The sequence below is a fragment of the Crinia signifera genome, chromosome 6, assembly GCF_055691185.1.
Source record: "Crinia signifera chromosome 6, ASM5569118v1, whole genome shotgun sequence".
Classification (NCBI taxonomy): Eukaryota; Metazoa; Chordata; class Amphibia; order Anura; family Myobatrachidae; genus Crinia; species Crinia signifera.
Genome location: NC_139222.1, coordinates 229,644,078 through 229,667,525, shown reverse-complemented (window position 1 = coordinate 229,667,525; position 23,448 = coordinate 229,644,078). Strand labels below are relative to the sequence as shown.

Here is a 23,448-nt window from a genome sequence, read left to right as displayed (position 1 = left end):
TTTACTATGGGCAACATCTATTCTCATTTTTAGAAGCTTTAGTAAATGTTCCCCTATATGTCTTTGAGCACAGTGTATGTGTGCATATGTGTGCATGTGTTCCACAAACAAAAGAAACAAAAGACAAGTTCCAAATTATTATTTTAAGGTCGAACTTGTGGATCTCAGCAGAAATTAGACTTGAGCAAAAAGGTGTGAATACAGTTGGGTGGAGAATAGTGAGGCTTATTTGTGTCTCTATTTTTTCTTTGACTATTGCAAGCTGAACACGTTATATTTTTAACCCTTTGAATGTCAAGTGAATTTTTCATGTGAAAATTGCAAAGCAAACATTTTTATTCATCATAATGGGCCAGATGTACTAAGCCTTGAAAAGTGATAAAATGGAGAGTGATAAGCCACCAACCAATCAGCTCCTACCTGTCATTTTTAAACACAGCCTGTGACATGGCAGGTAGGAGACGATTGGCTGGTGGTTTATCACTCTCTATTTTACCACTTTTCAAGCTTAGTACATAGAAACATAGAATTTGACAGCAGATAAGAACCACTTGGCCCATCTAGTCTGCCCCTTTTTTAAACATGTTACCTCAAACCATATTTGATCCTTAATTTTTTGTAAAGATACATCTGGCCCATAATGACTTGTAATTTTTACCTTATATAGGAAATCTAATCTTTTTTTTACACATTTTTTATTTAAATTTATATAACATATATGAGCGGCGTTGCCATTTTTAGCAGATATTTAGCATATCTATAACAGAGATGTTGGGACTCAAAGGGTTAATATAAAGTAACTAAGAAACCTTCTTCTCTTACTTACCGGCCGGTATTGTGGTATAACCTGAACCAATACATCTCCAAAGGTTTTGTTTTCAGGAGCTTTATCTGCCAGAAGGGGACCCAGTAAGGTAAAAAGCTGGGATTGATTAAAAAATGGGGGCTGTGGTCCTCGAGGCAGTTTATCCACGGTATCCTAAAGAGAAATGCTTTGTGAGTATATAAATCACCTATCCCCTTACTACTGAGTATTGGTGTTTTTTATTGCTCTTCACAGCAAATGAGAGCTTGATGCAACTGCTTACACTGTGCTACCTGGCACAGTGGGCCTTATTCTAGTTCACTTTTTCTGACAAAATCCTTCTTAGAGGGACAAAACCATGTGCACTGCAGGTGGGGCAGATGTAACTTGTGCAGAGAGAATTAGATTTGGGTGGGGTTTTACTTCAAAGTGAGATCTATATTGCAGTGTAAAAAAAAAAGAAGCCGGTATTTACCCTGCACAGAAACAAAATAACTCACCCCAATCGAATTCTCTCTGCAAAAGTTACATCTCCCCCACCTGCAGTGCACATGGTTTTGTCCATCTAAGAAGGATTTTGTCAGAAAGAGTGAACTAGAATAAGGCCCAGTGTTATGTCAGGAAGAGAAGGGCTCAATTTCTGGTAGAGAGGGTTTAAAATCAACGCCGTTATTTGTGCAGGCGGAAAGGTATCAGACGCCAGAGCCAGTGCCCAGCCCACTCAGCCAATCAGCCAGACTTGCACGCTAAGCAAATCAGCTAGGGTTACTGCGACCTGAAAAATTTGCGCAGGTGGACCTTTTCACACAGAAAATGGATTGGTTGTTTTCTCTGTGTGAAAGAGGTATAAGTCTGGATCTCTGATCTTAAGAGCCAACAAAAAAATGTAACTACAGTATCCTGTAACTATCTACCTAAATCAGCATGGATCGCTAATCAGGGAATTCTCAGTGGTCTGCGAGGAGAAAGCCACCAAGAAAACACACCTCTTTACAAGAGAATTGTCAATAGATCACTGATCGCTACCCACTCACAAGTCCCCAAACATCAAAGAGATTTTGCCATCTGTGCAACTCTGCATAGGACTGAGGCTTCCATTAATCTATGACGGAGACAGACTGGAAGTGGTCATCGCTACCCGAAAAAACTCCTGGACACATCTGCATCTTTTTTCTAACATACCCAGAAACTCCTAAACGTTGGCTTCCTGTCAACCAATCTCCGGCCACATTTTGCTTATGATTCATACGCATTTTCAGTCGCTATTACCCCTTATTGGATGGGAGATATGCGCGGTACACTTGCACAGTCATTCGATAATCACTTGATTTGCGAATTCTCTGACTAGCAATCCATGCACTAGGTGCACTAATAACACACACAGAATTAGTCATGGCCATTGCCCATCAATGAGTCAAAATCATCGATGGTTTATGGCTGATGTCGAATAGTTTTGCCATCAATGGGGAAAACCAGATGGTTTCCCTCAATTGATGTCAAGCTTAAACGAATAGTTTTGTTTTTCTTTTTTTCCCCCAAGGGCCAGCATAGCTCCACCCTGAGATCCGTGAAGCCCCGTCCCTGTGTTTTGATGTCAAAGAAAATGGATGACCATCAATATGTAAATACATCGATGATCATCCAATGCAAACATCCAATGCAATTACGATGGCCAGTTGGATTGCACTGTTGTTCTTGATGGCAACCATCAATGGTAAAGGCAACAATGGCCATCCCTTCAAAGAATTGCACTGGCCAGAACACAACACCATTTCACTTTCAGGTACCTCTGCAATGGCTTTGGCCAGACCCCTGTAAAGCTGCAGGTATGCAGACAGCGTGTGCGGCCCATAAATAGTTGATGCAGCTTCGTATCGCTGAGCCTGTAATGATAAAAAGTATATTAGCTCTTTCACTTGCTATCAAGAAGTGGGTGAACCCAACCAATAATAATTCCAGAGATTACCAGTTACTGATAAATTATTCACACATTAAGAACTAATCTCCCTACTCCCAGTTCTAGGACAAAGTTTACTTTGCAGATATTGGAATACAGCACATTACATGCACATGATAAGAGAGAGATAAGAAGATGTTTTTGTGTACACACGCAGAACTTTGTCACAGAAATACTATGATTATATATTTGGGGGGTTTTGCATACATTTTTGTACAAATGGAACACATGTACAGGCAGGGCGAGTACAAGGTTGCTCGGTGCCTAGGTAAATCTTCAGCTTACTGCCCGCAACCACCACCAAAACGCACCGTCCCGTCCTTGAGATGAAGTGCATCTTATAAGTACCCAGGTTGCTGCCTACATTAAGTACAAGGATGTTTCAGAGACATTCTTAATTTTGTGATAGGCAGGAATCATTGGCACCCCCAGATCTCTGAGCCCTACACCTGCCTAATGGTCGAGCTGGCCTATTGTACAGGAGCGTAGAATGGAACACAGATAGGACAATGGATTGGAATCATAAGGATTTTTTATAGATCTTTTTAAATATGTCAACAGGAACACGGCTGAAAATGGCCAAAATTCCAGAAGGGTGAGAGCCATGTACCGTTCCCATGGGTATCAGAAATCAGTGGGTTTGTTAATTTCTGAGGCTCATTACATTACACTTATGGCCTTAGTTATTAACCATGAGAGTATATTTGTAAAGTCATGAATAAATACATATACAGATGATACGGTACGGTATGTCGGAAGTGTATAGTCAATAGGTACGACCCCATATGGTCGGCATGCACTAGGTTGACTTTGACAAAAGGTCAACACAAGCAAAAGGTAGACATGGCAATGGTCACCTCAAGCAAAAGGTAGACATGGCAATGGTCGCCTCAATCAAAAGGTAGACATGGCAATGGTCGCCTCAAGCAAAAGGTAGACATGGCAATGGTCGCCTCAATCAAAAGGTCGACATGAGCTTTTCATGATTTTTTACTTGTTGGACTTTTTCATGGTTTACGATATACGTGGACTACAATTGGTAACAGTAAAGTGTGCTGAGCACAGTGAGGCACCACGCCCAAAGCAAGGGTATGCACCACACTAATTGTGGGTCCATGACGACACGGACACCAAAAACCAGTAAAGATTCACCTCTTGATCCATATCCAATAAATATAACTACACAATTGTTCTGATTGTGAGACGAACAATTACTTGCTCAATGAGTGGTGGACCTGGCAGACATGGGTGGGTCATGCTGTTCCATATGGAATGAAGGGTATCCTTTATTGCGTGATTGGCTAGCTATGCACAGAAGTAGGAAATACACACTAGTAGCTGATAGAGGTTTCGCACAATCTCTGCACATGCACATAACTGGAAGGTCTATATAGAAGCTTAGTGTACCCGGCTCCTGCACATGTGCACAAAATACAGCTCTGAATCATCTGAGTCCACAGAACGTTCTGCTATTGCAGAAGGACAGGTTTATACACCACTACCTCGGAACCTCAGAGAAACCGAACACAATGGAAGTTCATATGTAAATAGCAAAGAACTATGTATTCCTATGTGCACAATGTGTGATGGAACAGACAACAGGTTACAGTGCAGACCAGTTGGTTTCCTTACAAACTACCAAGCACTTTATTAATATTCAATCATTAACAGTGTGGAATGTAGACTGATGAGACGAAGGACAATTGGCTTTTGTCAACAGGAGATCAATTTTGCAGGAACAATGGAATGGGTCATGATTCCCATTACCAAAGATAAAAACCTAAATGAACATAGGTTTATGTATCATACAAACAGAAGTGAACTTATGCCCCTACCTTTACATAACCTACTGCCCATGTCTTCCCACATGCACCCCATACCCTTCTACCCCCAACATACCCTACTCCCCCTATCTCCTATAAACAGCACATATTCCACTACCCTCAACACACATCCTGCACTTCAGTTCCTGTCCCCCAACATACACCCCATAACCATCTACCCCACCACACACCATAGTCCCCCACATACACTCCAACTCAAACACCATTATGGCTCTAGCATTTTACTTCCAGTTGCCAAGCTGCGTCACCATGTGGTTACTCAGAACCTCTGTTTTAGACCGATGTGCATTAGTCCCCAGATCAGAGGAGATCCAGCGAGTGTCTCAAAACACATCCCAGTGGCTATGACATTGGTATATTTTCACACAGTTGCTGCGTACCTAACCGCAGCTATAAAGGCATTGCTGTAAAATTTTAAAGAGAGCCTTCATCTGGTTTTCAGATCGTTTTGTACGGGCTCATGAGTAGATGAACCCCCAAGATACGCAAAATGAGAATATCTCCACATATATGTCCCTACTTTAATGCAACGTATAATTTAAATTCAAGTTTTCTGGTTTGAAAAATCTGACTATCTTGAAGGCATACATCTCTGTTCTCTTTACCCAGGCAGTCGCACCTGGTTAGCAAATGACCACACATAGTAGAAGATTATGGTTATCAACAAACCAGATTTTGGGCAAAGAACCCTTTAGAACCTGTTTCAACCAGCAGATTAATGGACAGTTTAAAAGTTTCCTGGATTATTTGAATTTTTTATATATTGTTCATTATATCACCAAGTGTGGGACTTTCTTGTTTGAGAACATGTGCAAGGGTGTAACTCCCAGAGGCAATGGAGGCTCCAGCCTCCGGGCCCAAAGCCCTGAAGGGGCACCTACATGTAAAGCAGCACCTGTGTGGTTCAGTGGGATCCAAGTTAGACCACTGCTTTTGCAATGGAGCTCTGCGGTACACCTGTAGTTAATTGGCTGTATACCAGGACAGAACCCTACTAACATATGGGACAAGATGGCTCCTGCCTGGTACCACTCAGCCTGCACTGCAGCAAGCAATGCTGCTGGACTCTGAGATGATACTCACATGTGAATAATGACACACAACATATTTGGGGTGGAGAGCACCAAAACTCAACCTGCCTACGGGCAACTTGCAGTCGATGAACTTAGGCCCCTGAACCTGTGCATTATTCTAGTGCACTGCATCACATTCAGGTCCATGCTGTTCTCATTTTAAAAGGTCGAACATAGTACAACATTTATATTACATTTCCAAGTTAAAAGCCATTCCCCTTCTAGACTTCACTGATTAGTTCACCTGATATTCTTCATAAGTAGTAATGTAATGTGTATATACATTACTCAGCCCTGAAATAACCACATCAATGTTCTTGGTGTCAGATGGATCCAGTTCCTAAGAAAACAAGGCACATGGCAAGTGAGCAGACTTATTAGTAACTAAGTTGAAGAAATATCAGACGGTACTATAATCACTTCAGGACGACTTGTGGTAAGACAACCATATTAACCAAAAACTTGAAAATGCCTTGAATAAATGATAACATATATAGTTTTAATAGACATACTTTTCACCTAAAAATAAAACTCACAAGAGATACAATAGAGCAAGAGCTTGTGCAATATACCTCCGACCATCAATGACCACTCTCAGTATGACAGGTATGGTTCCTGAGCCAGGCACAAACTGATCCATAGCATACTGTGCCTTCAAACTTTAGAGTGAAGGAGGGACATCTACGTGTGCCCACAATTTGGGGGTGTGGCCTGCGATCAAGGCACACCACCCCTCACAAAGCCATGTCCCCATTTTTGTCATTGTTGGGGCATGGCCAGCTCTCTGTGAGCGCTGGCCATGCCCCCAGCACCTCTGTCTCTTTGAATAGACTCTGTGCACAAGCACACCGTGTCTATTCCACACTGCTCTGCTCAGCAGAACAGCGATGAGCAGGCTGCAGGTGGGACTCCCAATTGCCCCCTCCAACCACGGGACACTACCAGCTGCAAGTGGGATACGGGACAGTCCCATAAAAAGGGACTCTCCCGTGAAAATTGGGACAGTTGGGAGGTGTGCCAGAGAATACAGTCCTCATGGCTGGTATCTGGACTTAAGATCGACAGTAATAAGGTCAACAGTCAATGAAGAGGTCGACGACTAATGGTCGACATGTATTAGGTCAACATGTTCAAATGTTTGACATTATAATGGTCGACACAGCACATGATTTTATACAATTTTTTTAAAAAATCCTACTTTACCATCCATGTGGACTAGGACAGTGTACAACAGCAGTGCTGAAGTGAGGCACCTTGCCCATCAGTAAGGGGTACATGTACTAAGATGGGAGTTGAAGACAGGAGGACAACCAATGAATTCTACTTATTACTTATTCAGTACCTTCTAGAAGATAATAGATAGAATCTGATTGGTTGCTATGGGCTTCCATAATAAGTCTTGATCTTCTGCAGCTATGCTGAGCAAATGGACAGGGCATCCATGCAGGAGTGACTAGTTACAGTTAACAGACAGGATTATGGGCCGGATGTACTAAGATTGAAAAGTGATAAAATGGAGAGTGATAAATCACCAGCCAACCAGCTCCTAACTGTCATTATACAGGCTGTATTTGAAAAAGAACAAGTAGGAGCTCATTGGTTGGTGGTTTATCACTCTCCATTTTATCATATTTCAAAGCATAGTACCTCTGGCCATCAAACCGTAATTAAACATCATAATAACACTGGGACTGGGTCCATGTTGACAAGACATTCATTTGTTGAAGAGAAAAAAGGCGATTACCTTTCTGACTGCATCTCTCAACCTCCTTCCAGACATGGTCCTGATAAAACATGAAGCACAAATCGATTGAATCAGATACAATTTGGGCAATGTACTGCAAGGGAAGGCTAGTGGTTACCCCATGTTCTGCTTTAGGACTATCCCTCACTGCAGTAGTGCTGGTCATTGTTTAATACATGAGCAGTCAGAACTATTGTCTCTCATTCGTCTTTCTCAAGTTGCTGATTTTCTATCGGACCAAGTACACAACAAAACAGTGCATTTCTTCATTACATGACGGTCACATGATTCAGCCAGCAAGTGCCATGATTACCCAAAGGACAGAAAGAAGAGACAAGTAGCGAGTGGTTGTGCCCTGTAGTTACACTATTGCTACTATACTGTAAATTGTCCTATGCTTACTGTACATTACAGGGGGAATGGGAATTGAGAAAATAAAGACGTGTCCAGTAATGCAAATAACAGTTCACAAACAATCGGGCCGAATCTGGTTCACTCGCAGTAAACCGAAATTGGCCCCTGCCCCGATGGTCGGGGTTTGCGCATTCACATTTGTGTGCATGTGCAAACCCCAACTGCGGACGCCTCACCGGGCAGTTCGTAGCGGGGAGGGAAGGGGCAGAAGGGGGGGGGGCGGTAATGGTGCTATCTCATGGAAAAGCCCAACGTTTCATGGCTGGGTGTTCTCATGCAAATGCGGGCAAGACAAAGTGTGCCAGGGGGTGGCTCTGTGTACACCCACGAATACCGGTATTTGACCGGCAAACGTAAGAAGATGCAGGGAGAATGTGAAGACCCTGCTGAATGCAGAAGGATTGCCCACCCTTCTGGGGTACCAGTAGGGGGACCTTTCAGGACCCTCCCAGCCATTCTTACCTACCTGGATGGTAGGTAAGTATGAGTTGTAGGATGTTGGTTCAGAATGTGCTAAACAATTAAAACAAAACAGCTTCCAGCAGGTCTTGGTATAGTGCGGGTAGAAGCTCACTGGTGTATAGAAAGGGCGAGCACTAGCACAATGCTGAATACACTCAGGGGTAAATCTACTAAGGCTTCTAAAATTGAAAAGAGGTGGTGTTGCCCATAGTAAATTGTAACCAATCAGATTCTGTCTATCATTTTCTAGTATGTGATAGAGAACTGATAGACAGAATCTGATTGGGTTCTATGGGCAACCTCACCTTTTAGAAGCTCTAGTAAATTAAATTTACCCCTCAGAGAGTGACAGACAGGTGAAGCCAGGGGATGGAGCTACTGACCAGGGACCAGGAACTAGTGGCGAGACAGGTTGTACTGGCAATGTCCAAGGAACCTAAATAAGGTGCTCAGGGAGCATATTGGGTGCAGAGATCATGTGGAATAATGCAATCCAGGGTAGCAGTACATCAAAGACAACATGACAGTACCCATTCTGCGCCGTATCTCAGGAAACTAAGAATCCATGTTTGGAATGGCATGTGAACTCTGAACCCCTTGATGATGTTTGATGGACGAAATGGGTAAGGCCTTTCCATATTTATCTCCTACACTGTTGCTCTTAGAGGAAGTACCTATGGAGATTGGGTAGAAGTGACCGAACGGGCAGACGTCACAGAGACATGTGAACACTTGAAGCCGAATCTTCAGTAACTTGTGAACACAAGGGTAAGACTTGCAGAGCACGTCAGCAGCCTTCTAGCCTATAATAGCCACTTTTCCATAAGGTTTTATATGCCTACCAGTACTGGGATGCCACCAGGACTTACGCTGCTGGTGCCAGTGTGCACTTACTCCAAGTGACCGGAGCTAATTGTCAGAAGACAGACAGATGAGGATAGAGGAACAAATACGTTAGTAGTATTGGCCAGACTAGGATGATGGCAGAGGCAAGGCCGGAATTGAGTATGAATAATAATAATAATGCGTAAGGGCAAAGGACCCGCAGATACAGATTATATATTACCAGGGCCGGACTGGCCATCTGGCTCTTCTGGCAAATGCTAGAAGGGCCAATGGCCTTGTGGGCTGATTTTCAGCAGCAACAGTGCAGCACTGAGCTGAGGCGAGCCTACTGCCTCCTGTGCTCATGACGCCGCAGCGGCTGGGGGGGGGACCCGCAGGCACAGCAAGCTGCTAATATGTATAGCAGAAAGGACAGGTTAATGGGTAGTAGACGGGTGGTGCGCTCCGGTCCGGCTGTCTGATCATGAATACCAGCAGCCTGTGGGGGAGGTTTTTACGGGTGAACGCGGCGCTGATCTGATGTCGGGTATGCGGCCGGCGGGGGTACCCGTGTGTGACCACTGATGGGGGATGGGGGGGGGGGTTTGCAGGCTCCCGACAAACTCCAGCCTGGTCAGCTACGAGAGAGAGTCTCTCTCTTTGTATAGGGGCAGCCTGACAGCCCCAGAAGGTTTCAGAGGAGCAGCTGCAGGCACTCTGAGGTGAGAAAGGTTTTTTGATTTATGGCTATTTACCCTGCTTGTATGTATAATTTTAAATTATTTTTTATTAATGTATTTGGTGATTATTGGTGTTGGTGTCTAGGTGGCTATACACATGCAGATTTATCTTCAGATCTGGCTGGTTGGAACAAAAACCTGGTTATGGATGAGAGCATATGACAGTTGACCATTTGCTTGGAAATGCTGGAAAACTGACAAACTGTCACTCATCCATAACCATGTTTTTGTTCCAACCAGCCAGATCTGAAGATAAATCTTACTAGTGTATGGGCACCTTCTCTCTCCCAACCTTCTAGCATCTCTATATACACTCCATACCACCTAGCGTCTCTCTTTCCCCTCCTTCCCACCTTACATCTCTCTCTCCCTACCGCCCCGGAATCTCACTGTCACCTCCCTCCCCTACCACTCTGTGTCTCTCTCCCGTCCATACCGCCCTGCATCTCTCTATCCCCTCCCTAACGCCCTGCATCTCTCTATCCCCTCCCTAACGCCCTGTGTCTCTCTATCCCCTCCATAACGCCCTGTGCCTCTCTATCCCCTCCCTAATGCCCTGCATCTCTCTATCCCCTCCCTAACGCCCTGCGTCTCTCTATCCCCTCCCTAATGCCCTGCATCTCTCTATCCCCTCCTTAACGCCCTGCATCTCTCTATCCCCTCCCTAATGCCCTGCATCTATCTATCCCCTCCCTAACGCCCTGCGTCTCTCTATCCCTCCCTAACGCCCTGCGTCTCTCTATCCCCTCCCTAATGCCCTGCATCTCTCTATCCCCTCCCTAACGCCCTGCGTCTCTCTATCCCTCCCTAACGCCCTTCGTCTCTCTACCCCTGCTAATGCCCTGCGTCTCTCTATCCCCTCCCTAATGCCCTGCGTCTCTCTATCCCCTCCTTAACGCCCTGCATCTCTCTATCCCCTCCCTAATGCCCTGCATCTATCTATCCCCTCCCTAACGCCCTGCGTCTCTCTATCCCTCCCTAACGCCCTGCGTCTCTCTATCCCCTCCCTAATGCCCTGCATCTCTCTATCCCCTCCCTAACGCCCTGCGTCTCTCTATCCCTCCCTAACGCCCTTCGTCTCTCTACCCCTGCTAATGCCCTGCGTCTCTCTATCCCCTCCCTAATGCCCTGCGTCTCTCTATCCCCTCCCTAACGCCCTGCGTCTCTCTATCCCCTCCATAACGCCCTGTGTCTCTCTATCCCTTCCCTAACGCCCTGCGTCTCTCTCTACCCCCTGCCTAATGCCCTGCGTCTCTCTACCCCCTGCTAACGCCCTGCGTCTCTCTATCCCTTTATCTCTATCTATCTTTTTGTAATGCCACGCCTCCTTTCCATGAGGCCACGCCCCTTTTGCTGTGCGGCTTCGCCACACAAAGGGTCCCACACTCTATGAGTGGGCCTGTGTGCTCAAAATGCCAGGGCCGATTTCTGGTCCCAGTCCTGCCCTGTATACTACTGAACGTTATCCATATACCAGGGTAACCCTAAATCACTGGTACATAAACACAGACACAAGCGACAATAAACAAGATAGGAGAAAACCTGATATAGGCAGAAAATATGTCACGCATGACAGGATCTCCGCAGAGGCAATCACGCTCAGCACAAAGAGCTAGGACTTCTTCCCCAGCAGAAAGAAACTATCACCAGCACTGGACCTGTGCAGCTGGTGCAGTATTAAAAGTGAAGCGACCAATCAGCTCCCAAACCTAAGTAATGCTTGGATGGAGGGCAGCTGCCCTGCTGCACACCCCCTGAGCCTACTCTCACTATTAACTATCTGGCAATGGGGAATGCCACCTGCCTCTGGTGTCCCCGTTGCTAGGCAACCTGGTGGCTTCCCGACACTGCAGCGTCAGTTCTTGCTGATCACTGGGTGGAAGCAGCTCCCCCCACCCCACTTCTGCCAATAACAGTGTCTTTGTTGCCGGAACCTGGAAACCGGGCAGGACCCGCCAGTCCACGCCAGATAAGATGCAGCCTCCCGGTGGACTAGCGACGGCTGGATGCTATAATCTCGGAGAGCTGCCCTGCTGCTCCCAACATACACACAAAGATAAACTACACCTTGTAATGTCTTATGTCGTAATTTTTTATGTATATTTAAAAATAAACGTGTTATTATATTCTCTTTTAATGCTATTTAAATGTACATTGCCTCTTTAAAATTTTATATTTGCTATCTGATCCCTTTATATTAATTAGGAGTCCTTTTTATTGCACTATTTAAACTTATTTTATGTGACACAATTGGTCGCTAATACCCCTATCCACCCATTTTTATACATTTCTGTGTGTGTGTTTATTTTTATAATTCATGTCTTAAGGCAATATTGTCATTTACTTTCTATTTTTTATTTAAACTGCACATATAGATTGTGAAATGAATACTTCTGTGCAATGGCCTTCTCTGCAGTTCTGAAAATAGCAATGTCTATTGGTTACTAACGTAAACTCTCCTGGAACAGCAACTATCGCCAAGGATCCAATGGTGATCATCTGAACATCAACTATTGTTGGGTGCCATGGTAAAGGTCTTGTCATCTGCAAGAAAAAAAAAAAAATATATATATATATATATATATATATATCAAGAATTCACTAAGTATTAGAATAACCTTAATATTAGATGATCCATATAAGCTGTTATTACACAATTTGCCAGACCATATCACTATAAAATGTATCTGGCTAACAGGGGCTTAACCCCTGTTAGCCAGCCCCTGGATGCTACTTGATCTATATAGCCAGAATGCACACAGCTTGTTGCAGTCTAAAGGCCCCCCATACAGTACATGGGGGCTTAAGACTTGCTCATCCATCTAGAGATCAAGTGTGATAATTCACTGGATATAGATAGTCTGGGTCTTATTTTGTAGCAGGTAAACAGCATACCAGGTTAACAGCTCAGCAAACAAGGTTACAGCATTGCAAGGTTTTACACATATGTAATTTTACCGGCCTATCACCCAGCCACTTTTCAGCATTGTGAGCAATGACCTCCTGCCCTTGACACACATATAACAGGAAGCCATATGTGCTGCTAATTAGCCAAACCTTGATCACAACAGTTTAGGAAACCTGGACTGGATCTAACTTCCCTGCTCTAAAACTTGGACTGAATCTTCTACATTACCCACATGTGGAAATAAGCTGCTCCTGTCACACAAGGTGCCCTGCAAGGGAAATAGTACTTCTAATGGGACATCCTGCTATTTTGATACCTCAAACAAGAAAAAAGAAATGGTTTGAGCGCTGATTGACTATTGTGCACTGCAGCAGCTCCCAATAAAGGGGGGTTACCAAACCCCTTCCAAATATGCAAAATAGGAAAAAAGAAAGAATAGGGGCTGCGCTTTGCAGAATAGTACAAAATTTATTAAAACATAAAAATAAATGTAAGCATAAAACTTTTTACATTACAATCAATGCTGGGTGGCCACTTTGACAAACAAGACAGACACACATATAACAATGAATGCTCTTTCTTATTTAGACTTTGTTAGTGTGGATGGTATCTTACATCTATCATGTTAGTCCATTAGTGAACCGGTTTTAGTATGATGTTAATCGTTTCCACAGCTGTTTAGAAATTAAATGTCCCCCACTCATGTGCACATGTATTAGTGGTTTGTAACTCACATTTGTGATTTTTGATTTGCTGACACGTGGGGATCCGGCTCTGATGCCTGGGAGTTGAAGCGACCAATATTTCAGCAGTTCACTGCGGTCCTTTGTAAAATGTTCGTCTCCCCTCAGGCTTGTCTCCAGTAGCCACCAGATGTCCCTGTCGCCCTCTACGCGTTTCTCCGCCTTCTAACGTCAGCGGCTTCCTCAGGAGGTGTATGCAGCTTTTCCCATAGTTCTCCCCTTTTATTTGGACGGCTTCCGGTCAGCGCACGCGCGCTGTTTCCTGATTCAAGCCTCTTTCTGATCTGTACGTCCGCACTGTTGTGCGTGTCACGTCACGTTTACACCCGCTCTCGCGAGCTCTGGGGGAATCTCATCTATACAAATGTATTGCCACGCATATTATCTCGCGGCTTTTCGCGTGATCTTTATACCAGCTGGTTTCGTGCGTGTCATTTGGTCAGTTTGCGTTCCACATAATAGGAAGTCCATCATTTAGCACCAGTGGCTCAGATCTCCGTATCGATACGCTGCAAACCATCGTCAGTCATGCTTTTCATATGTGGACAGTTATAGCTTTTATTGAGCGTATTTGGGAGCACAACATATAACAAACAGGACAACATATAAACACATAATAATACATTTGATTTTGATCTTAATCTTATTCTCTTTTTTTTGAGCAAGGTATGCGAACTCATTTAAAAAATCTCTCATAATATTCTATAAAAATATATAAACAATATAATTCATAAATCTACATACATATAATGTATCTAATGTATAGTAAAGCCTAAAGTATCTCTTTCTATCTCCTTTATTCCAAATTCTTTCGTAAGATATTATGTACATACATTTCTACACAGCCTATCTCATGATTTATCATATATATAGAGTCTAATTAAAACCTCTTTTCCCTCTTTATACTATTTCATCCACTTTTTCAAATAATTCTAAATCAATACTGGGAGAGTTATCACTATATATACATATTATAACATACATTTGTATTCTCTAGATGCCGAGGGCATCAATTCCTTTCATAGACTTAGTCCTAAATTTCATAGATGCAGGTGTTAATTACGTCCAAACTTAAATTCAGGTTCTAGGAAATTATTCATAAGTGGTCCTGGTTGGTACAGGTCTATTTTCGTTTTACAATGGGTATCTAGACAAAAATATTGATAATAATACATAACAAAATTATAATTTAAACCTATACCTTTTCCTTATACCTTAAATGACACGCACAAAACCAGCTGGTATAAAGATCACGCGAAAAGCCGCGAGATAATATGCGTGGCAATACATTTGTATAGATGAGATTGCCCCAGAGCTCGCGAGAGCGGGTGTAAACGTGACGTGACACGCACAACAGTGCGGACGTACAGATCAGAAAGAGGCTTGAATCAGGAAACAGCGCGCGTGCGCTGACCGGAAGCCGTCCAAATAAAAGGGGAGATCTATGGGAAAAGCTGCATACACCTCCTGAGGAAGCCGCTGACGTTAGAAGGCGGAGAAACGCGTAGAGGGCGACAGGGACATCTGGTGGCTACTGGAGACAAGCCTGAGGGGAGACGAACACTTTACAAAGGACCGCAGTGAACTGCTGAAATATTGGTCGCTTCAACTCCCAGGCATCAGAGCCGGATCCCCACGTGTCAGCAACTCAAAAATCACAAATGTGAGTTACAAACCACTAATACATGTGCACATGAGTGGGGGACATTTAATTTCTAAACAGCTGTGGAAACGATTAACATCATACTAAAACCGGTTCACTAATGGACTAACATGATAGATGTAAGATACCATCCACACTAACAAAGTCTAAATAAGAAAGAGCATTCATTGTTATATGTGTGTCTGTCTTGTTTGTCAAAGTGGCCACCCAGCATTGATTGTAATGTAAAAAGTTTTATGCTTACATTTATTTTTATGTTTTAATAAATTTTGTACTATTCTGCAAAGCGCAGCCCCTATTCTTTCTTTTTTCCTATTTTGATACCTATCCACTCATAACTTTTTTTAATGTGGTCTAATAAAGGGTAACTGTTCCCATCTCCAACCCAACAACTCAGCACCGATACAATGATCCTGCAGAATCTTTCTTATACCTTCAGGTAGAACATCTATCCCTATCACACAGAGGGATAAATTCTCTAAGCTTCAACAGTGATAAAATGGAGAGTAATAAAAAGCCAGCCAATCAGCTCCTACCTGTCATGTCACAGACTGTGTTTAAAAAATGTCATACAGGAGCTGATTGGCTGGCTGTTTATCACTCTCCATGTTATCACTTTTGAAGTTTAGAGAATCTGGCCCAGAGCCTCAAAGGCATTTCCATTCAAATCTATGTAAATAAAGTGAGATCTGGTCACCAGGGTTACCTGTTTTACTTCAATATAAAAAGAATGGTGTGTGCTCACCTCGCCTGTGTTCAGTAGGATGGGTTTAGGCTGGTGACATTCTTTAGTTTCATTTGATGGAACTCCGAGAAGTGCATCTCGAATAGCATCCCAGAATGGATCTCCCTCAGTCATTCCTGTTAACAAAAGTCAAAATCGATGAATGCTAGATTCTACCCTCCAGCATATACTGTAGTAGCACGGGCTCTAATGTTAGCACTTTTCTTCAGGATATATTATTCTGAATGACTTGTGAGCACATATGTACAGTACATTAAGTATAAGACCATATAATGCCACCTTGTACATCAGTGCCATTGTTCGAGAATAACAAGTCAGTGGGGTGTGGATCATTAGTTCAACAGTGTCTTGGTGGATAGTCAAAAGGTCAACCACTATTGGTCGATAGGCAGAAAGTAAACACAAGAAAAAGTCAACATGCATTAGGTCGGCATGGTCAAAAGGCCGGCACAAGCAAAATGTTGACATGAAAAAGGTCGGTTTAAAAAAAAAATAATGAAAAACTCACGTCACCCTTCTTTTCCATGTCGAAATTTTGACCATGTCAACCTAACGCACGTTGACCTTTTTCATGCGTCAGCCTTCTGCCTGTCGGCAAATAGTGGTTAACATATTGACCTAATGACAGCATAACTGTCAGTGTACTATTTCTACAAGTGTCAGTTCACTACGACAGAAGGGCCCAAAAAGGAATGTTCTTGGTATTAGCCGAAATACGTTGGATTTCTGTCCCTATTATAACTTATTAGGAAAACCTGGTTCCCTTGTAACTTATAGCACCACTATTTCTATTTCATTCAAAAATACTATTGTTTTTGTAATACATTTTAATACACATACTTATTTAGCAGTAATATAGTGGATAATATATTGCTAAAATAAATAAACGGTAAATGTGTAAAATCTATATAAATGACATAATAATGGGGAGCATTCTAGTTCACATGTTCCCACGGGGAGCGATGTTTTCTTTCTGCATATGCCCATAATGTTTGAAGCACATGTGCAGGGTCCGTGGGCGAACAGACTCAGCGAATAGTCACCAGACCATTCGCAAGGGGCAGTGCGGGTTGGGGGCGTGCGGTGGCAGGCCTGGGTGTCCCTCATGGGAAAGCCCAGCGTTTCATAGACGTCCCCATGAAAACACTGGGTGTTCCCATGGGAATTTGAGCAGGAGGAGGTGTGCCGTGGGCATCAGCAGCTCGCCCTGTCTTCGGCAAAATGGCCACAAATATAAGTCAGTCTCCACTAACTTATATTTGCGTGGCCTGAAGTAATCATTAGATGGTCGGCGATCGTCTAATGGTTTCTCCACCAGCGGGACATGCGAAGGGATGTGTCTTCGTGACACATGGCTGCACATAACTGCGAGGGGATACGGCAGCGGCAAATCAGCGAGGCGGCAGGGCAGACCATCTGGAACTCGGTAAGCTGTGAGCTTGACAGCTCACCAAGTCTACCAGTATCACGGCCATTGTGAGCTGGAATGTGCAGAAACACAATCTAGAACAGTGGTTCTCAACATCGGTCCTCAGGACCCCCCCCCCAACAGTTCACGTTTTCCAGTTCTCCACACTGAATCACACATGAATTAATTAGCTCCACCTGTGGAACTTTTCAAATGTGTCAGTGAATAATGAGTGCACCTGTGCACCTGCTGGGTGACCTGGAAAATGTGCACTGTTCGGGGGGTCCTGAGGACCAAGGTTGAGAACCACTGATCTAGATACTTGTTTGGGCTCCATAGAATATTAATGTCTTCTCAGGATACGTTATCATTCTTTGAGTTCCACTTTTTTGTCTACACTATAAGGAAGGGAATGGACGGAGATATTATAGAAGAGCTTAATGGAAATGCTCACCATGGGTAAAATTGATTAGTCCAGGGCCATCGATTGTTCCAGCTGCAAAGCTGTATCCAAGGGCAGGTTTGCAGGTTGTTGCCTAAGGAAAGGTAATATATAAACCACAGGAAATCACTGACAATTATGTGCAAACTGTCTAAAATGTTCCCTATAGCCTTCTTCTAAATATGCATACTATTTATATTAATTGCACATTTATATGTTAATTTAAGACTATGGGATATTTATCAAATCTTAAGGTGTGTGGAGTGTGGATCGGCATCGAAACGAGATCGAATGCAGCTGAAAATTGTTCGATTTCAAATATATATATATTTTGAAAGGAATATCAAAAGGAATATCTCACCATGTGTACACAGAATTAAAGAGAGATAAAGAACTAACCAATCAGCTCCTAACTGCTATGTTACAGGCAGGGTTTTAAAAAATGCAAGTTAGGAGCTGATTGGCTGCTGGTTAATCGATCTCCATTTTATCAATTTTAAGGCTTGATACCATCTGGCACTAAGGATTAGTACATCTGCCTCAAACCTCTCTCCACTTTATAGCACCAGCCAATCAGCTCCCAACTGTCATGTTACAGGAGGGGGTTGAAATGATAGTTAGGAGCTGTTTGCCTGGTTGTTTATTTCTCTCCATGTATCACATTTCAAGGCTTGATACTTCTGGCCCTAAGGATTAGTACATCTGCCCCTAAACCTCTCTCCACTATTGATAAAGTGGAGAGTGATAAACAACTAGCAAATCAGCTCCTTAATGTTATTTTTCAACCCTAGCCTGTAACATGGCTGTTAGGGGCTGATTGGCTGGCTGTTTATCACTCTCCATTTCATCACTGTTTGAAGCTTGATACAGTACATCTGGCACCAAGCATTGATAAATATCCCCTTAGGTTTAATAGCCAACTGCTTGTCCAGATTTCATATATCGAATACCATCAATTACAGCTGCCTTTAACTAAAATGTAAATGTGATGCATTTATTAAATAGTCCATAAAGATCATTACTACAATTTTGGAACATGTACCCTTAGTGCCCATGTCTGAAAATCAGATGGTCTATCATAATGGAGCAGGGCAAGTGGCATCATCAATAACAGATCTCAGTGCAGCCTGTCCGTCCTTTATCTTTGGGGAAACACAATGTACCTAACAAACCTGGTATTATCTCTCCTTCACCTCAATGATTTCTTATATCCTCTGAAAGTTACAGTACAGTATACTGTAAATATATCCCCTAATTTGCAGAAGCATCATGTGCGAGTAATCCAAGGTGCACGTGTAAGAGCAGACATTATTTCCATCATTTATTAATAGGAAACCAGGATACAGTAGGTGTAGTAGGAGTTTGACTGAATCACAGAAAGTTGAAGATTTCTTGTCAGGGAACAAAAGGGTCTGGCCTAGTGATATGAGGACACATGAAAGCTCTACTGTAATAACATAATGACAGCAATTAGAGGTAATTATCAGAGCAAATTCTAAGGCTACTGTAATACACTGAGGAAATCCAAGGTTCATTTTTTATTCTACAGTAAAGGATAAGTCATTGCTTCAAAGTATTATTTACAGATATTTTATAATTTCATTAATAGTTAATACAATTAAAGGCCCAATCACCTGTAAACATGTGGTGTGTTTCTTTTACATGAGCTATTACCTGGAGTTCCTCTTCTAATGCTACTATTAATAATTTGTAGTTTGACAAGTGGCAGGTGACTATAATGGCAGCTACAGTCACAGGAACTAGGACAGTGTTTCTCAAACTCGATCCCCAGGACCCCACACGGGTCACCATACAGGTGCACCTATTACTGACTGACAGATTTTAAAAGATCCACACGTGGAGATAATGATTTCACTTGATTCTGTGAGGAGACCTGCAAACATTGCACTGTGTGGGGTCCTGAGGACCGACTTTGAGAACCTGTGAACTATGATCTAGTCTGTAGGGAGACTGTGGATAGGTCAGAGCATAAAACTCCTTCCCCTGCCTTCTTCTGTCATGTGACCGCCAGGGAGGTATCTTTTACATGTGCGATTTGATGCAATTTTTAAATTCGGGAAAATCGCATCCTATTAAATCTCACCCAAGGTGTGCATTTAAATTACTATGCAGTGTATGTGTGATGCTAGACATAGAAGGCAAATGTGAACAGAAGAAATATGAACTATTTTGAAACAAGGTAATAAGACATTCTGATGCTTAGTGTTTATGCATACTTACATTGTATGTGTCATTAAGCTTCACAGTGACATTACTCATGTCTACCCACTGGTGAGCAGAATCCACAGTACCCAACATTTCCCTGGATGCCGAATTGTAGAAATCCTTTTATTGCAAAACAAAGTGTCATATTAAACAGTGCATATGTGCAGAGAAACAAGATAATAAGTGACAGTGACTGTAGGAAAAACTCGGGTCCTGAGCTCTTAATGAGCTGTTGTAAAAGAAGGCAGGTGGTAGCTTTACATAAGCTTTAAAAACAGGCAAGTGATGAAGTCACCCATAGCAACCAGATAATAGATATCATGTTCTAGATTGCAATAAAGAAATTATAGCTAGACTCTGAGTGATGGCTGGTTGCTACAGGAAACACTTCCACTTTTCATTTTTAAAAATCTTAGTCTTTTCCCATTTTAGAGACTTATACGAAAATGTATCAAACCTTCTAAACAGTGGAAAAAAGAGAGAATATTTGCCTATATACTACAAACCAAACAGATTCTTGCTAGCATTTGTCAAGAACATTCTATAAAATGAGAGATATAAGCTGATTGGTTGCTATGGCCAACATTTCCACTTTACACTTTATAAGGTTTCATAAATTGCCTCTTTATCTGCCCCTGGTATGACTGCTGAATACATATGTGTGGCAGCCATTGCTGAGATGTTTCCCTATAAGCTACTGTACAGACGTAACCTCTATGCTACATCAGCTAATGCCATCTTCCTCAATTGCCTTGACCAGAGTAGCTTGTTAAATCGGACAGCTTTAAAGCCATTATAAAAACCAATGGGGGATGTGGCTGCTGTTCAATATGGAGGGACCATGGCAGATATAAAGATATCTGATACTGTCCCTCCATAATACATTCACAGGATCCAATTTGGTAGGTACAGGTACACCCTGAACACAACATCATGTGACTTCCAAAATAGTTCTCAAAATTTGTTTGACACTTTGGGGGAAATTTACTAAAGGAAATTTGTAAAAAAAATAGGTGTATTTCTATCCAGAAATACACTTATTTTTGACATTTACTATCCCGAAAATATGGCAATTCGTATTCGTATTGATAGCACATCAAGATAGCACATCTGGATACAAATACACCTATTTTTTTTTACAAATTTCCTTTAGTAAATTTCCCCCTTTAAATCCACTTTAAATGACAGAACCAAAAGCATCCCAAGTCTATTCTATTTTCCAGTTCAGCTTAAAGTCATGTCATTTCAACAGATATGGTACATTGCAGCTTACCTTGGCCTTCTCAAATATTTGCTCTCCAATTATTTTTGTGCTTTCGAAATAATCCGATCCTGGGCCGGTAGCAACGCATGCTGTCACCTTAAAAAAAATGTAAAACAACAGAACCATTGGAAGACTGTGATTTCAATGTTTCTTAAAATTTCAAATGATAGTTTCTTTAAACCATTAATGAAACCAAATAAGTGTAATGAACCGGAAAGTATATCATTAATTCCCTTTTCCTTTCTTCTTGCAGGTAAGTGTATTTACTGTAGCAATGTCCATGGCAATGTTTCTTTATTTTATATATCATGTATTTTATTTTACAAGTTAAAACACTAAAAGGTATATGCAATAAACATTACATTAATAAAGTAACAAAGATAGTTACGATTACGCCGGACACAAAACACAGAAATAAGACAATTTTATTAAACTTGAGCTGGAACGAAGCAGCGTCTCGTCCCAGAGGGTTTCTTTCTTCAGGCTGCCTGTAACAAATCTGGATTTACTTGCAAACTTGTAGCTTATCTAATAACAAACAAGATATTTATATATAGATATACAACATAGATATTGTTACCATTTTCACATGACATCAAAATGACAATATTATCACTATTATATGCTAAAATAGTATTTTATTATTGCGCAATAATATAGCTGCTGCAGCTGTAAACTATTATTCAATTAACTATTGTAGATTGGAGTCCCGCACTGAGTATCCTGACAGTGGGCTTATTTGTAATCCACAAGTGAAGGTGAATCAGGTAATAATTGCTGGCTTTCTCACTTTGGGGGCGATTCTCAAAGACAGAAATGCGGTAAAAACCCTGTTATCTGGGTTTTTACCGCATTTCTGTATGCTCTATCCCCCCTCCGCAGTGGCAGGAATCGCCAGCAAAAGCTGGCGATTCCCTGCAGAAGCCTATGGGCTTCTTACCGCAGCGCTGTTTGAGGGATCTGGCATGGATGGCCCCTACAAAACCCCAGTTTTACCACATTTTCATATGTACTAAAACCCCGCCGCCACATTACCGAAGGCCAGGGTATTGCCACCTTTGGGCGATACCCTATTGAAGCCTATGGACTTCTATCACCGCCCGACGCCTCCGCCGACCCCCTCTCCCCCTCCCTCTGGCTTACCTTGCATCAGGTCCTCCTGGACCTGGAAGGTAAACCCTTCCTCCCCCTAGTAAAGCAGCTGGACGTCCTTCCGGCTGCAGGGGGAAGGAGGCGCCGGGGACAGCCTGCTTAGCTGTCCCCGGCGTGAGGGGAGAAGGAGGCGCCCAGGAGGTGACAGAGACCCCCGCACACCACAATACAGGTATTGTGGGGGGCCTCCGTCACCACACCGCGATGCCAGCCGCATGTTAGTACATATGCGCTGGCATCGCGGCGGCCAGACGGCGAAGGACTGCGATGTATATTAATACATCCAGCCCTTTGTAACAACACTGTAACAGCACTGTATTTATCCTCACTCCGCTTTTCTGCATATCCTTTACCTAATCATGTAACTCACTGTATAAAGTATTTACACCTTATTGCTTATTACAGTCACTATTTCTCCATCAAATAATATTAGTCAGGGAAAACGACTTCTTTTCTCATCCTGCACTAGGTTGTTAGCTTCTTGCAGGGGCAGATTGGGAAAGAAAACCAGCCCGGGAAAATGATGGATGCAGCCCTAATAGGGGCGGGGTCAGTTGAGGGGGTGGGGTCAGTCAAGGGTGGCCACTACAAAGAACAATAAAAACACAGTGGCCCCCACAGGACATAAAAAACTAGGCCAAACAGGACAAATAAAAAATGATAGAAAAAAAAAAATTGGCGTGCATAATGTATGACTCTGGGTTGGGGGATGGTACTGTGTCTAGGAGGTTGACACACTGACAGACAGATGCTGACACACACAGTGACACAAAAGGATGCTAAAACACTAGGGTTACCACCTAGTCCCTTTAATTCCGGACACATATTAATTACACAGGTTCTGTGGCTGGCTGACTTCAAGACTCCACTTCACCTGATTTTAAACTGCCACAGAACCTGTGTAATTAACATGTGTCCGGAATTAAAGGGACTAGGTGGTAACCCTATAAAACACACATATGCTGACATACACAAATGCCAACACAAAGATGTTGACACAAGCAAAAAGATGCTGACACACACAAACAGGTAA

General features: G+C 42.7%; 1 protein-coding gene across 1 annotated transcript in view; it reads right to left on the bottom strand.

Annotated features, from left to right (window-relative positions):
• ASAH2 (N-acylsphingosine amidohydrolase 2) overlaps nucleotides 1-23,448 on the bottom strand; it is a 112,285-nt gene that overhangs the window by 14,066 nt on the left and 74,771 nt on the right. The window contains exons 10-18 of the mRNA XM_083150177.1: nucleotides 21,273-21,359; nucleotides 20,015-20,119; nucleotides 17,786-17,867; nucleotides 15,924-16,039; nucleotides 12,314-12,408; nucleotides 7,424-7,463; nucleotides 5,924-6,019; nucleotides 2,593-2,688; nucleotides 827-979 (exon numbers count right to left, since the gene is read on the bottom strand). Of these exons, the coding sequence (XP_083006303.1) occupies nucleotides 827-979; nucleotides 2,593-2,688; nucleotides 5,924-6,019; nucleotides 7,424-7,463; nucleotides 12,314-12,408; nucleotides 15,924-16,039; nucleotides 17,786-17,867; nucleotides 20,015-20,119; nucleotides 21,273-21,359 (870 nt within the window). The remainder of the gene's footprint in view (nucleotides 1-826; nucleotides 980-2,592; nucleotides 2,689-5,923; nucleotides 6,020-7,423; nucleotides 7,464-12,313; nucleotides 12,409-15,923; nucleotides 16,040-17,785; nucleotides 17,868-20,014; nucleotides 20,120-21,272; nucleotides 21,360-23,448) is intronic.